This window comes from Clavelina lepadiformis, chromosome 8 (genome assembly GCF_947623445.1).
Source record: "Clavelina lepadiformis chromosome 8, kaClaLepa1.1, whole genome shotgun sequence".
Classification (NCBI taxonomy): domain Eukaryota; kingdom Metazoa; phylum Chordata; class Ascidiacea; order Aplousobranchia; family Clavelinidae; genus Clavelina; species Clavelina lepadiformis.
This window is the reverse complement of record NC_135247.1, coordinates 2,849,272-2,866,008: the sequence shown is the minus strand read 5'-3', so window position 1 is coordinate 2,866,008 and position 16,737 is coordinate 2,849,272. Positions and strand designations below refer to the sequence as shown.

Below are 16,737 nucleotides of genomic sequence, written 5' to 3'. Positions count from 1 at the left end.
CTGAAAATCTTATGAGAAAATATATAGTTGATGCGTTTTACGTGTCGTTTTTGGAAGCAATGTGGCTATAACAGAACTCTTGATTGATTTGTCCATCAAATTATGCAATTAAAAACAATAATTTCCCGAAAACAAGCTTTATACTGCAGGGACACAAACTGCCAAACACTTACACGGTTCATCTAACAGATTCGGTAATTCGAAGTGATTCGTTTGAGGTATGACGTACAAGTAAGTTAGTCAACTGATCTACAAAGCGGTTACGCAATGACGAACTGCTAAGCGTTGATAAATTTAGACGTCATGTGTCATATTAAAGTTATTGTAAATAACTCAAGTGCTACGTTTCTGTTTTAGGCAATGCTATAGTAGACGCTGGCAGTCTCAACCCTGTTTCTAAAATACATTGAGACGTATAATTTAGACTTGTGTGAATAGCCGGAATATCGTCTGCTATCAGTCGCGCCAACGCAACAGAAATAACTTCCTTTTTGATTCAAGTTGACAGCATGAGAGAACGAAGTGTTTATAAATGAAAAAGGCGACGACATAACTAAGCCCGAAGCAATATTCCTACTTCTTCACGTTTGATTTGAAGAAAAGTTTGTTTCTCTGACAAGTAGTGACTGTTTCTCGTCACTGTTGGCGTTTTAACCAGGGTGGTCGATTTCAATACAATGAAAGAGAGGAGAATGGGTTTAGGTGTTACATTACATACGTGTTATTTTTACAGAAGAAACGCAGTTCAGATTGATTCCAAGAAAACGAGTTTCCGAGAGTAAAGTGGCACCGGAAATAAACGAGTTTTATTTCGTGACATCAACATACCACAAACTGAAATGTGATGCGATTCCTTCAAAACGCGTGATAGGCGGCCTTGAGGTCAGAAGGCTCCCAGAGGATAAGGCACTTTACGAAACTCACAAAAGCGTAATGTGCCCAAATGTTGTGGAATAAATGTTCAGCTTATTGACTTCTCAAATAAATGAAGAGAGTTACATCAAAGGCTAGAGTTAGACTCTACATATACGACAAGTAGTACAATGATCTGAAAAAAGTTGTTTTCTGCGGTAGCCAATTTTATCTTAAGGTTTGTTCAATTGATGGAGAACGTAGTTCTATACTGTTAAACATTTATACGCACCTGCTATTACAAATAATTATCCACGTGAGTGAGCGTATTACATAACTGCAAAACATATCGTTTATAAGGCTATGTCTAGAGAAGCTTAATGTAATTAATTACGATTGACTTTACAAATAAGGTTGTAAAAGACCATTACAAGATGGTCTTAATCATAACTTACGCTAAGGCCGGTTAATTGAAATATGTATCACAATGCAATAAGTTCTAAATCTAAATCTAAATATATCTTCGTGTGTAAACGTTTTTGATATGTCACGGGTTCTCAGTGAAGTGGTGCATAACAATCAAATGTTCTCTCATTGCTAGCATGCAGTATACTTATAGAGCAGGCAGTTTTCGTCATTCTTTTATTGTGTATTGATAACAGGTAAAATGTACTTGGAGATTCTAGTTTATCTTCACTTCGTCTTGATCGCTAAATTCTTTTGACGTTGGTTCAAGTTACGCTTAGCTATAGGGTAACTTAAAGGGCGATAAAATATAATTAACCCGGATACAAAAACATAATGTTTAGCTATCTGCGGCAACTCGCTAAGCTATCAGGGAATCTTGTTATGCCCGGAAGGTAATATGTAGTATAAACTACGTTATAGAAGGCCGGTGGTATTCAAGCAGCTACAATTCTAAGGAAGGGCTATTAAGTAATTATAACGTGATTTCACAGTCGACTTCAGGGTTGTAATAACATTGTTATTAGTCTGGTTTTAGTTTTATTACATTCGTTTATTAGTTAATTTAGTTTAAAACACCCGGTCATTACTGCGTTTGGAAAATGGTGATGGCTTATTTCAGAGAAAGAACTATAGACGTCTACCTTCATAAATGCATGGTCTGCAGATTATGCTGGCTTTTTATAGTGTTGAAAGTCTATAAAAACGGAATAATTTCTGTTTTTATCTAATTTCAAATTTGTCAAGAAACGTGATCCGACATTTTTTTACATTATTTTATTTAAGTTTAAAATAGCTTCTGTTTGAGCTGCACCATGAAGAAATCTGTAAGTTTCGATTACGACTACATTTGTGACGAAGCATATGGGAATTCGGATAAATATAGCGCTCCGCTAGATGTCGTGTTCGAGAAGGACAATACTAAAACGGAATACATAGATCCGGTAAAGCAACGGAGGTCACGCTTCGTCCATTCTGTGTCAACAACTGCGCTGCTGAAGGGAAAAACCTTTGGCAGGCTAAACAGAGGTAAAGTTGTTTGCTGACTTTATACTTATGGCGTTGGAGTAGATTTCTATAATGTATTGTTGAATACTGGGAAAGGAATATGTCTGTTTTTTTTAACACATTTGCTCCTTTTTTGTTAAAGCATTATCTTAAGCCGATATTTCATTGCAAACCGACATAACAACATACACAATAAAACATACGACCAAAAGACGTCATGCAGAATTTTTTTGAGGTTACTAGACAATGTAACAAACGGAAAGACGTTACGTTTTGTCTGTGATGGACACGTTCTATTTGCAACGAGAGGGGGTTCTATTGTTTCGCTCTTAGACTTGTAGTTTAGTTTTATGTGTCACGACCCATTTGTCAACCGCTTCGATTCTTAGACCAATACAAGGAGTGAACATCTACTGTCTTCTATAAGTACATATCTTCACAGTGAGATAAATATCGTGATTCAATTAATCATTCGGCACATGGTTCATTACATGTTCTCCTCTTAACATGAAACATATATGAAAACCGTGGCTTTGCTCAAATCAAGAACACGCAGCAAGTGCAACTAAAACTTATAAAAACCGTCGTTGTATGGAGAGAGACTTCACTGGTTTAACATCAGATGCTAAAGAGAGCCATTATTACTATAGGATTAAACACAACCAACCAAACTAAACAAAGTGATTCAAAGCAAACCTTAAAGAAAGAGTAAGCCTTGATTATATAGTAGGTAGTATAATAATGTTGTTATGAATTGCCTTGAGCATATTGCTTTTTTAATATGAAATGGAGCAAAGTAGCAGATGCGATCTAAGAAGAAACACAAAAAGGTTTGTAGCTGGTAAAAGTTATTGACTAGGAGATGGTAGGAAAGAGAAATTTCGAGTGTTTTGTTGACTCAAAGGATCGGATCCGGACGACCTCTTGCTTTTGTTGTGAGACCTTGTTAGTTTTGTTCTCTTTTACGGCGACCATTATTCCGGTTACGTTCGTGACGATCAAAAAATGTCTACTCGGGTTCTGATATTTTGAAGTTTTCGTTGATTTCTGTATCGGGAACTCAATCGCTTCATTGGCTTCGGTGAATTCGCCTTCTTCGCGAACACCGCTTCAAGTCGAGCTCTTAGTACGGCGACGAAAAATTTTGTCACATTACGAACGAAGCGAATCACTTTTTCAATTTGGGAGAGGTGAGTGCGTAGTGAACGCAGCGATCATGACTAACGAAGAAGCAGCAAAAGTTCTGGAGCCAGTAGACGGGGAAGCGCTAGTTCCTGGACGGAAGCCAGCAATTCGACGAAAAAGCCCAAAACTCTCTAGTAAAAGTAGAAGACTATATGACAGTACGCAAGACCTTACAAAAGAAGACGGAGCGGGCGAAAACGAAGTTCCGAATAGTCCGGTACAAGTGACTCTAACATCCAGTGAAGGAAATTTCGAACAAACTTTAGTGGAATCTCTCGAGAATGGCGGCGAAAAGACAAGCGATAAAATGCAATCGAGCAGACGAACAGCAACGAATTTGACGCAAGACAGTCTGGATGATGCTGACTATTTTGATGCCCAAGCCCACCTAGCTGGTGATTTGTCTTCGCTAACTGTCAGCAGCGAACCACCGCTGCGCAATGGAAGAGGTATTTGTTGATAAATAATAGAATATTGAGCCTCCGGTCATGCGCACGTGTGTTTGAGACTCCACATTATCTAAAGTAAACCTCTTAAGTACATTGGTTTTTGTGGCTGCGTTGATCGCTAGATTTCATTAACAGTTTCGCATTAACTTTCAAAACATATTTTCTCCGCATCAACTTTCCGTTTTATCCTTTTTTATTTAAATTAATTTTCTACGTTTTACAGGGTGCGAAGTCTAAAAGTTCAATATGAACTATTTTAAGCGCAATGGTTTGTTCATTCTTGCGTCATTTGCATTATTAAAAAATAACATTACATTATCAAATTCCAAACAGTAAATTATGTAGTAAAGTTTATGGGGTGATGTAATAGTCACGCAACATTTTTTTGAATTACTTCCTATATAGACCGCAAGCAACTAAAATTTATATCCGTTTTTAGTGTAGCATGATGGTGCACGACGTTAAGGCACGAACCTAAAGCCGGAAGCGACATCAGCGTAAATAATTAATGAACTGGGTCTGCGGGGATTGAAGTTAGTTGATGAAGGCTCAGTTAGAAGAGTATAACTTTGATATATTTGTTAACATTTCGAAGCGAAGAGACGGAGCTGTTGTTAAAATGCACGGCTGACTGCCACTGCCGCTCAATTCAATTTAACTGGTTATCTCGCTTGGCTTGTTTTTGTGAAAAAGGGGGTTTACGTTTTGTGTCGTTTTTTATTGAATTTTGACCAAAATATGGGTTAACAATAACTGTACGCTTTTGACAAGTATCTCCAACAGTCTCCACGTGTATGCATTGAAGTTCGAATAGTAGAATTACACATGGAAAAAGGCAGTTTAAAAGTCAACACGTGCAAAACTTAAAGTCGGACTGATGTAAGCGCTAATTATAATTTGCACATTTATCAACAAAACGATCAGTTTCGGTCAATTTGCAGTTTCCATGAGTTTTAATGACGTCCATACGCTTTCACATTTAACAAAATTTTAATTTGGTTGGTTCAACCAAAAAGGTTATACAGTGTTTTAAATGAAATCTGAAGACTTGACAGTTTTGCAGCCGATTTAACAACAAGGGACAAAATGCTTTATAGTTATGGCCAGTAGAAGAAAATTAACGTCAAATACGGTAAAATCAACGAAAATACACAGCATTTTTCAGTGTATATTAACGCTGTGGGTATTACACAGAGGTTGACAATAGTCACACGATAATCGCTTATTAACTGCAAACTCTGCACGTAAATGTATGTACTGTATGTACGTAAATGTACTATGCACAGAATGTTGGTGGTTAGGAGATTTCTTTTTTTGAAGATATTCGGTATCACAATTACGAAATATTTTTTCCATTAAATATGGTACAAACTGTAATTGTTCATTATCACAGCAAACAACACAACAACATGGTTATTTAGCGTTTATCGTTCAATATTAGCATGGAGGAAATTGATATTTATAACAATGGGGAATACCGCCTGTGTTTGCACTTTTACTTTTAGGAAATTTAAATGATGTCTGAACTAATAATATAATACAACCCATTGTCATTCATAGCCTGTTTACTTAAATCAACACGCTTTGAACTGTTATAATGATGGATTTTAGGCGGAAGCAGTTTGAGTAGACCGTAATTGCATTGGTTTTGAGCTCTGTTTGAAAACACTTATTACCACCCGGCCACGCTTAGGAAAGAGTGTAACGGCCTGACTTTACTTTATTACGATCTAACAAGTTATGACGTCACTCAATACCATCTCGCGGCAATCGTTATAAATAACCAAACAAAATTTTATGGCTACTATCAAAAACTGTATTTTCACTTTCTATTCACAGCTTCATTCCCATATATGTATAATACAGTTTCCTGTTTACAGCAAAGTTAATGACTCAACTTAGCACGGCCGGTTCAACAGCCTGTGTGTGAGTTTAAGCTGTTTGTGATTAAGCGCTCATTGACGATGTGGTGGTTTCGAATCATCAGCTAGTTCTTGCAGCGAGAAACAATCGTAATATTTCTTAACTTAAGGCTGTGGTATTGCCCTGAAGCTTTTTCCAGACGACAAAAGATTTGTCACAGTTTGACAATCGGTTGACATTCGATTAAACTGGCCATAAACAAACGTGTGTGCCATGTAACGATGGATGGCATACAATTTTATTGTTGTACTCAAGAGATAAGCGTCTACCAAGTACATCATATCTCAAGAATTGGTTACAGGTTGACAGGAGAGGTTCACAAGTAGAACGTTTGCATTTAGCTTGTCGTTTTATTTGAAATGAATAAGCTTAACAATGTTATAACATCAGTTTCTATAATCAAATTCAATATCAACTTACCGCAAAAGCTACGTAAGGGGTATAACTTTGTAAATATTTGAACTATTCAGGATACAGCTGGGAAATTTCCCATTGGTCTTTTAGGAGAATATTTGTATAAGATCTTTCAAGCACAGGATGTGTATAGTGTCTTTTTATGACTTGGAAACCTTCGTATAAATGCGCTTGGGTGTCATCTGATAGTGGTTATTACACTGCGTCCTATCTCTGGAAAGCTTTTGGTGCGGTGCAGTGCTAAAGGTGTAGCTGATTTGACAAACATGCCTATGGCTAAATTGCTGACCAGACGTTTGACTAAGCAAGAGGCAGTTTATGAATATGGTCTGACTTTACCAGATGGTAAAAACTCTCTCTGTAAGTAAAGTATTTTGACTTGTTTTGTTGTAAATTAAATCGAATGCAGTCGATAAATATAAAAAGAACTTGCAAAATTTGAAGTGTAAGTCTTCTTACTGCGTTGGCAAAATTGAACTAAACGGTTTCTTCTAAACCGTTTTGAAGAAGCATCCCTCGAAAAGAGAGTAAAGCCAGATAAACCAGTGACCGAGGATTATTCAGTCTCTAGTCAATCACAATGTGAGTTATTACTGAAGCGTGCGCAAGCCGGCCACGTGGTAGTTATATTATAGCCTGAAGCATGTCAAAAACTGTCACTGCTGCGTATTCACGAATCACCGCTCCCGTAAGCTATATACATGTATTCAAGGCGTCTAACTGCGTTCTAGAGGCAGTTTGCTTTTAACGATCATAACGAAAATAAGTAGCGGCGTGTCTAAAGAAAATATTTCCCTAACTATTTCAGGAAGCTTGATAATTGCGTCACTTTATTGTCTAAAGAGCTATGCACCACGAAAAAGGAAATTGTTTGGTGTAAGTTGAACGATTGACTTAATTAGCCGCAGCTTACATGCAGCGAGTTGATTAGAAAGATTGCAACATTTGCTGAGTTAAGTCGTGGTTAGTAGTCGTGTTAGAGCTGTTTATTGAGAAAATGAGTTTTAGAGTTGCCAATCCATTGGACGAACTGCGCAAGAGATCTGCAGAATATTCAAAAAATGTCAATCTTTTATTTCGTAAGTTTAAAACCGTTGAGTGAGTTTTGGGCACTGTAACTGGAAGTTGTACAATGCAAGGGCCGTTTTGTGTAGAGCAGTTTTCTCCGTTATAATAATATGTTCACTGTTATACTACAATAACGTGATACATCATAATAACAGTACTTTGCATTAACTGTTCAATTCTGGGAAGTGTGCTGGAAAAATCGTGTGAACTTGTAAAAACAGATGAAAATGCATTCGCTGGAAAATTTGCACAGATAAGCTCGGTTACCAGTTGCCGTGCGATGAAGAATCATCGTCCTGTTTATGCCGTGCAAAGGCTAAGTTGAGCAAACATCGGAAAACTAAGTTACCAGTAAAATCGTCCTAGACACAGCAACATTTCTGATAGAAATATAACAAAACTCTTTAGAATTGAATGAAATCGGTAAAGATTAGAATGTATGCAAGCAGTGATCGGTAATGTTTGTAGGTCATCGTTTTTTAACCTTGATTTGACTTTTTCTTGTTTTGTTTTTACAATTGTGCCCCTCAGTTTGAGAATAAATATTTCGATACCCTACAATCAACCTCAACAGAAGTTGTTGCCATGTAGTAGATGAATTCTATGAATTGTTTGCATGTAGAGTTTATAAGTTTATTTAAACAAAAAGTGACTTATACCGCTGAATCATTAAGCAATGATACAACAAATGCAGCTAAAACGTGTTGTTAAATCATTCGAATTGAATAAAGCGACCAAACAAATGTTTAAAAACCTGTATAATTTAAGGAGAGGCTATAATAGGGTCAGCCTAAGGATACAAAACCATGAATTTAAGACTAGGCGTGTTGGTAATTTCGTATAATCGTAACGCAGTTATATTGCCATGTCGAGGATTTGTTGTCCTCATACCTGTCGAGAAATACTCGCATTGTACTCTATCACCACATTATTATAGAATAAGCACGGTTGGAAGCGGCTGCCTTTGGTTATGCTTATTCGTACCATTACGTGACGCATTTACAAGCCTCATATTTGTAAACGTAGCCACATAAAATGCTTCGTTTCCCCTTGAAACATTTTTGACACTGAATTGGAAGGAAGAGATAAAAACGAAGAAGAAAAAACAGGGAAAAGTAACGTTTGCTGTAACAACGTTTACTATCCTGCTGGAAATATGCATTTCTTACTTAGAAAAAAGCCGCTAGAAATAGAAAGCACCAAAGATTTTAACATGCTTGTTGTCTAGTCTTGCCTGCTCGTAGATATCGGCATCACGACAACGAGCAAAAGATTTAACGTTTCCGTTGAATTTACCAAAACACAAACAACAGTCCCGTCACGCGCAACACGCATTTGGTTGAATATAATAGTCAAGCTTTTTTCGATCACCAGCACAACAAAGGCGTCCGAAGGTTCATACAAAATCGTGCGAACAAGCTTATAACCGAAAGTATATTGGCAAAACATGTACGTTCACAGTACTCCAAAGCAAATGTTTTTCCCATATCACGCGATAGCAGGGTTGCCATCGGTCTGTACTCAAAAATAAGGACGACAAGTAAACGAAAAAAGAATACTACCTTAAACAGTGCACAGCAGCAGAAGGCAATCAACGTTACTAAAAAAAACGAGACATTATTTGCATGTTCTTAATTTTGGTATCTCTTTGGTACAGAATGGTATACAAAAGGGGGCGAAATGCCCAAAGTAAGAACCTCTGCCCTAAAAAATAAGACAAAAATAAGCACATTTCTTAGAAATAAGCACATTAGTATTTTCTAAGACACTGTACTTGAAAATAAGCACAAATCCTAGAAATAAACACGGAGTGGTAACCCTGGGTATAGTCATCTCAGACAAACTTCTCTGTAAGTAGAAAATACATTGAGGTTCTCCTTTTGTGACGCACACAGAATAAATTCTTGCTTTGAAGTGAAATGTTTTCGCAAATCATTACGTAATAAAACGACGTGTGCGCCGTAGATCTTGAACTGGAAATTTTTTTTTCTTCAACCAAGTGGCGTGTTTTCGGAGCCAATAACGTGTTGCTATACATGAGGTGAAGTTGCTTTTCAATAATTTTCTTTTCCGCATGATTTAACATGGTCAAGTCCACAAACTAAAATTATTTTAGGGGCCGGGCCGTGTCGGTAATTCGTGGAGATATTTACTGATTGTTGTTTACTCATCTCTTACTATTTTTAATAACTTAAACCTGATAGATTGTAGCTGAGGAAGTAGCAGCTATTTGAGTTCTTATAACCTTTCTCCTTCGTTCCAGTGTATAACTTTCCCATTCTATTCGACAAATATTCTACGTCACAGGGTGTTGTTTTACTTTTATGTGGGTAGTACTATAAAAAACTAAAATTTCTGATTTTTTTTCAGTGCGAAGCAAAACCGATCCCTTCCAGTTCTTTGAGGTAAGAGCTATTCTAAGATTTTTTTTTGTCGATACCTTTTAACACGACCTGTCTGGGTAATTACTTCGTACTTCAAATATTTGTTTTATGGCCGGAGGTGTTTTCGGATGTGTCGTTCTGTTTGTTCGTCACTTTTAAATCTTCTACTGAGCACAACTATCGTTCCATAAAATCTAAACATATCTGGAAATTGCAAGGGTGTCAGCTTACGTTCAAACTATACAATCTCAAAGGCATCTTATAAAAGGCGTTACTTCGAATTGCTTACATTTTTGAAATCGTTCTCTCCCTGTGTTATATATGCTGGTTTTTATAAAATCATCGTGGGAACTTTCCAAGTTTGTTTTGTGCAGTATCTTATCGCTCTTATGAACAGCTGGCGGTTTGCATCAGGTTCACACTTAAACTGATTTAGTCTTAAGAGTGTGGTGTGTGGTGAAGTAGGCCTATAAACTTTACTAAATATGTTGTATCTCTTTGAAGGTTAAACACGACCCGTGCCATCAACTTACAGTTCGCGTTTTAAGGGGAAGAAACATATCAAAAGGGCTCTTCGGTGATATTTGTAAGTAAATGGCAACATTCTGATGTAATCACAACCTTAGCTGCTGTTTGATCAATGAAAACATTGAATTTCTTATCCTGTAACTGTACTGATTTCCTTTAGGCATTTCTGTGTGAGCCGACATTTGGCACATTCAACAGTGTAACGGAAATCACGTACATTAGGCGACATAATACCTTGAAATGGTAGCAAAGTTTAGTCAATTTATTGAAGCTTTGACGAGCTGTGTTATATTTCAGTTGACGTTCCTGACCCATACATTGAAATCCATATTCACAACGCACCTGACGGTAAAAAAGCAACCAGTCATGTAGACAACAATCCGAACCCAGAATGGGATGAAACCTTAACCTACTTTCTACCAACTGGTGACGAGAAAAATATAATTGCTGAAGTAAGTTAAAGCACTAAATGGAGTTTTCATAGCAGACGCGGTGTCTGGTTTCACAAAGGTTGGTTTTAGTGCTCTAGCGCGACATCTAACAAAGGTATTTGCCGTTCGCTGTAGATAAGCCTGATGGATTCGAATTACTCGGTGGATGAAATACTTGGCAAGGTGGAGTTTGATATCGGTAAGATTCCACTTGAGACGACAGTGTTACGCACCTTCAGCTTTAATGAGGTGAGTTCAAATGCTGATTAGTTGATGTTAGACTTGCGATATTTACAATCAATATGATTTTATTAATTATAATGAATGAGTAGGCCTAAATGATTATGTCTAAAGCTTGTCTAAAGAATCACACTTGCTTTCTATTCTAGACTTCAGAGGTGGACATCGAGTTTCGAAAAGAAGTAAAGTAAGTCCATTATACGTTAGAAATTGTTATTTACGAAACGGAAAACAAAATAAAAGATTGAAGCACATGGCACCAGAACACCATTAAAACACAGTTTCCATTATTTGTTAGATATGATTCAAACCTACGATCAAGTCTTGCATTATGCGAAGAGGAGAAGGCATTTCGTTCAGCGAGAAAGTCAAAAGTTTTAAAGGCCATGAGAATTTTGCTCGAAAAACACAATCGCGTTGGAGGACCGCGAACAATGAGAGAAGTAAAAATGAAATTAAGATAAATTAAAAAGTACGCCATAGACTGTGATAGACACACATTGCTTGTGGATCCACAACTTGGGCTCAATCACTGAGTCTATTCTTGCAATAAATGGTTTGCCTTTGCCCTTGCAGGCACCTGTAATAACTGTTTTGGGCTCTGGGGGTGGATTTCGAGCTATGACTGGTTACGCAGGAGCAATTAAGGCGCTGCATGATTCCGGAGTCTTGGATTGTTGTACGTACCTCACCGGATTGTCGGGTTCATCCTGGTAAGAGTTACAGCGTAATGGCTTGATTATACTTCATTGAGCTTGTGAAGAAGCGCAAAAGATTGGTGCACTAAGTTTACTGATAAACTTACAGAGATAAATTACAAGGTTTAGAATTGTAACCAAACTGACAATCCTCTCCTATTTCTTCTTTAAGGTATCTTGCATGCTTGTATGCTCATGAAAACTTTCCTGTGCGTGGTCCAACTGAGGTGAACGCCGAGATAAGACATTTCATTGAAAACAGCCCGTTTTGGTTGCTTCGCCCTGAATGTCTTATGAGATACAGGTAAAGATGATAGATATAGCAAACGTGTACGCACATTAACTTTTTTTAGTTTGAAAACTGTGAAAATATTCTGAGGTTTAATTTGGTATCATTCGTTTTCCAGTCATCGCCTTCACGCCAAAATGAAAGCCGGTCAACCTGTAACTTTCACAGACTTTTTCGGTATGCTCATTGGACAGACGCTATTGGGAGCCGAGGTAATATTTAATGGTTGGAACATTTGAATCTAAATATGGCAATTCCGGTAATTTATTTCTGATAATTGGTAAAAGAAAGTGACCTAATTGAACTAACATGGAGGTGTTTTCTTGTTCAGAAAATGCAAACTGCAAAGCTGTCTGACTTTCAGAACAAGATTAAAGATGGTGGTGCACCAATGCCAATGATGACGTGTTTACATGTGCGACCAAAAACATCCGCTATGACTTTTCACGGTTCGCTTATGCGCTTTCGTTGTATAAATGCCTCATTATGCGTAACTGTATGCACGACATGTTTATCTTAACACGTTTGGAAATGCCTTCGATAGACATCTTGCAATAATTAAGATACGTTATTTGGATGTATACGTTTCGTTGCTAATCCAGTGTTAAGACTGGCCGCTGTGAAATGCATGTTTAGAAGCTTCAATATGCGTTTATTTTTTTCAGACTGGGTCGAATTCAGTCCGTTTGAGATAGGAATTGCAAAATATGGAACGTTCATGAACACCAAACACTTTGGCAGTAAATTTTTCATGGGCGTGTTGGCCAAGCAGTTCGAGGAAAGCCCACTACATTTTCTTATGGTAAGATAACAGTCTCCAATGCCTTGCGTGATACGAAATGATATCACATGATCTTAGAGTTACTTGTTTTAAAGTTGAGCACGCTTTACTTTACGCTTAATTTCACGTTTCAGGGTGTGTGGGGAAGCGCATTTTCTATTCTCTTCAACAGACTTCTTGAAAAGAGCCACGGGATTGCTGACAATATAAAAAAGGCTGTCGACTTTCGACAAGAAATGCAAGAAGAGCTAAGTTAGTCGATGGATTGCTAAATACTATCAAATAACTACAATCAGCGTGTCTTTTAGATATGGTTGTGTGAAAAATGCTCAAGTCCGATTTTTGATCTAAAGCGCAATGTATGCAATCGAATGATGACGGAGATGACTCGTCTGACGAGACTGCTGACGACACTGACTCGGAATATGATGACGCAGTCGAAAATCCACCCAACCCCCATCCGTAAGTTTCTTTCGGACTTTTTTGCATTGTAACAACGCACAGAAATATCAAATACCGATTTTCTAAAGTCGATGGCCTTTGTCATTTTCAGGCCACTTACAAGGACGACATGGTTCGGTGGACGTTCAAACTCTCCCGAGAAATGGTGGGTCTCATATAAGCGTCAACTTTACCGTGCAAAACAAAAATTTTTTATCTATACCTTGTCAAGTTTTTCTGATAATTAATTTTTGATCTTGATTCACAGCAAAAGCAATGGGCGCTCAGGTATGATGAGATGGTTAGATTGGGGCGGGAGTATGGAGGAGCCTGACGAGGTTGAAGAAAAACCAAAACCGAAAAAGCCTCATTCGCGCTCGTTTCTCAACTCTTTAATAGGAAGTGTTTTCGGAACTGATATATTAGAGGTAGAAAAACATCTTGTGACATATATATGACAAGCAATGTTAAGTTGATGTTTTTGCATTAGTTGACACAATACATTTTTCGACTTTTTTGTTACTCAGTCCAGAGAGTACCGAGCTGGAAAGATCTTAAACTACATGAGAGGAGTATCTTTGAGTCGACCTTATTATCTCTTGTCACCTTTCACCCCCTTTGATGAGAACAATACAATTGCTGAAGGTGACATAGAAATCTTACAAACAAAAAATAATAACTATCGTTGACTGTAATGTAAAAGATTAAGTCTGCATAATCCATTACGAATTGACCACGTGAAGTCAATTCAGTTCTTAAGTAAATTTGATTATGTTTGTGTAGTTGGAGAATTCGAAAAGATACACGAACCTATCGAAGTGAAGAGAAAGAAAGTTCATATGGTTGACGCTGGTCTGACGTTCAACTCGCCCTATCCGCCAATGTTAAGACCACAACGCACGGTAGATCTAATTCTTTCCTTTGATTTCAGCGGCAGAGACAGTGACAACAGCGAACCTTTCAAGGTAAGTGAATGAAGATTCCTTTTAATTTGCTCATCTTTTTGGTGGTCCAAAGTTTTTTGCATGAAAGAGAAGATTTTTATTCAAATTTACTGCAGCGAAACGCATGCAAGTTGAACTCTTTGTTTTGAAAAAGGAAATCTTGCTGGCTGAGAAATGGGCGAAACTGCATCACCTTCCATTTCCGAAAATCGATCGAAGTGTTTTTGAAAGAGAAGGAATGAAAGAGTGCTACGTGTTCAGAGATGAAGAGGACGAGAGAGCGCCGATCATCATTCATTTTGTTTTGTGCAACGTGCTGTTTAGGAAGTTTAAAAGACCTGGTAAAATATAAACAAAAACTTATCTTAAGCGTTTCTGCAATTACGTAATTCTTAGATATTTGTCTCGGCGACTTAGGACACGAAGTATACAACGAACTAACGCATGTACTTAAAACGCTGGCTTTGAAGTATATTAAAATCGATTAATCTTTTAGGAGTGCCAAGAGCTCGCGGGGACACCAGCGGTGATTTCGACATTTTTGATGCACCCAAAACACCGTATTCAACCTTCAACTTTCAATACGCAAATGAAGAGTTTGATAGATTGCGTGATTTGGTGGAATTTAATACACTGTTGCATATTGATGTAAGTATTAATTACACATAGCTCTGTACAATTAAATACGGCTTCATATGAGCGTAGCGTGTATGGTTTTACTCACATAACAATTTAGTATAGCACCGTATGCAAACGATACATTAGTTTGGTTTACAAGCTACTGATAGTCCTATGAATTCCATATATATGTTTATTGCAGACAATAATTGAGGAAATCATTAATTGCTCCAACCTTCGCCGAAGGTCCCAAATAAGGGGCTCAATTACCCTAAAAGATGTCAGAAACTCGGTTCATTTGAGCGAAAAGAACAAGAGATCTTTAGAGAAGAATCTGCTGAATGCAGGAGGCAGTTTTCACCTGGATTGATGTTCCAACATGATGTTCCGTTTTTGCAAATTTCAAAATCCAATCGAAGCAGTGTTGACGACGCTTTCGTAGCACAATGTGCAAGTCTGTTTTCAAGTTATTCTGTGCAAACTAGCAGCCCTATAAGTTGGCTGGCAATCTTGCGAGGGGTAAAATTTACCAGGAAACCAATCTTAACTGTTACGTAAGGTGCCATTTTTGGTTTATGTCTTTTTGCGTCAGGATAAACATTCCCTGCAGACTAATTTGGCAAAGTTGATTTGCATATGGTTTTCAAAATTTAACTCCATCATTCTATAGTGTTTCTTTGTTACTATTTTTCTCATAATGACGTTGAAAATTACTTTTGTAATATTTTTTACGTGTGTTGCAAAATGTTGTGCTATTTTAATGGCTGCTGTGAGTAGCTTCCGCGCGCGCTTGACTTTGAACAAAAATTCTTTTCTACACCGCGGTATAATTTCCTGATCTTGTGGTTTATGTGTTCACACACATGCTGTGTTTGCCCACTATTTGTTCTTCAATTAAATTCTGCTACAACGCGATCATATGCTGCTGAAAAAATTAGAATATTGACAATTTGACAACGCGAAACATCGAATTTTGCGCTGTCACGTCAGGGCCATTTACAAAGAGCAAATTGGTTTTCTAGACATCAAACACACTCTAAAACAGCTCTAAAAGAAAAGAGAACAATGCAAGACAAGACGTTTGCTGAAATAAGATGTAGTTTATTAGGAAAGACCCGCACATGGAAAGTTATACAATGCAATATCATTGTATCATCAAGGGCCACCTGTCAATGACACGCTTACCAAAGAAAACTATCGACCAGTCCAACACACACTTCAAATGGGCAAGTATTTGGCAGAGATGAAAAATCAAGGGTTCGTAAGCACCACTTAATTGAAATTTATGCAAGTTCTTTTATGAAACTACTGTAGTTACAGAAAATAAAACTGTTGTAGGCACAAAGTTTAGTAGGTAAGAAACGGATTACATAAACGTCAATGAAGCGGACATAGGGTAAATTTCTTATATCGACAATTGTGATCGACACCGTAAAACCTTCGCAGTACATCAGTAGCTCAAAACCTGTCAAAGTATAAATAAAAAAGCATACACTTCGAGCAACTCATGCGTATCCAAGCATACTGCTAAAAACGTTTCAACAACACGTTTTAAAACGAGGTCTGAAAATACCCCTTTATCACCGTCTAACGGCAAAAATCCGATGAAGTAAACGCAGCTGATTCAGTCATACATGTGTGTTTCTTGAAAAGTGACAAGGAATCGTTTTGTCAACGTTTACAATCTACTTCAAAAAACGTCGAAAGCATACAGGGTACATCAGCAGCAATAAAACTCCAGACTGGAAAAGGGACGTTTGCATTATAGTTACACGAAGCGGTGATTATTTTTAAATGCTTTAATATTTTACGCTTTTTAGGGATATTTCAGATTTTTTAATGGGTCTCGTGGGTCTGAAAAAATATTGCTATACTTTATTTTAAAATTAAATCGAATTGATGCGACCTTCGTGAGATCATGTATTAAAATTCTAACCGCAAATTTTAGGCAATTTGACATTCTTGTTTTGACATACGCTTGTACACAGTAGGCCTATATGGTATAATTCAATAGAATAA

General features: G+C 37.4%; 1 protein-coding gene across 4 annotated transcripts; it reads left to right on the top strand.

Annotated features, from left to right (window-relative positions):
* The first annotated feature begins 2,074 nt into the window (after window positions 1–2,074).
* LOC143468319 (cytosolic phospholipase A2-like) lies at window positions 2,075–15,633 on the top strand. Of its 4 annotated transcripts, none has more exons than XM_076965454.1 (21): window positions 2,075–2,346; window positions 9,735–9,769; window positions 10,253–10,334; window positions 10,574–10,728; window positions 10,843–10,956; window positions 11,097–11,134; window positions 11,246–11,390; window positions 11,524–11,660; window positions 11,818–11,949; window positions 12,053–12,146; window positions 12,266–12,383; window positions 12,600–12,736; window positions 12,850–12,967; window positions 13,069–13,177; window positions 13,269–13,322; window positions 13,425–13,584; window positions 13,684–13,801; window positions 13,940–14,121; window positions 14,255–14,441; window positions 14,597–14,748; window positions 14,921–15,633. In XM_076965454.1, exons 1-21 carry the CDS (start codon window positions 2,133–2,135, stop codon window positions 15,086–15,088), a joined length of 2,649 nt encoding a protein of 882 aa, XP_076821569.1. In that variant the 5' UTR covers window positions 2,075–2,132; the 3' UTR covers window positions 15,089–15,633. The 4 variants fall into 4 exon arrangements, with proteins under 4 accessions (XP_076821569.1, XP_076821568.1, XP_076821570.1 ...); XM_076965453.1 differs by lacking the exon at window positions 2,075–2,346 and adding an exon at window positions 3,236–3,959; XM_076965455.1 differs by lacking the exon at window positions 2,075–2,346 and adding an exon at window positions 5,962–6,656.
* The last annotated feature ends 1,104 nt before the right edge of the window (window positions 15,634–16,737 follow it).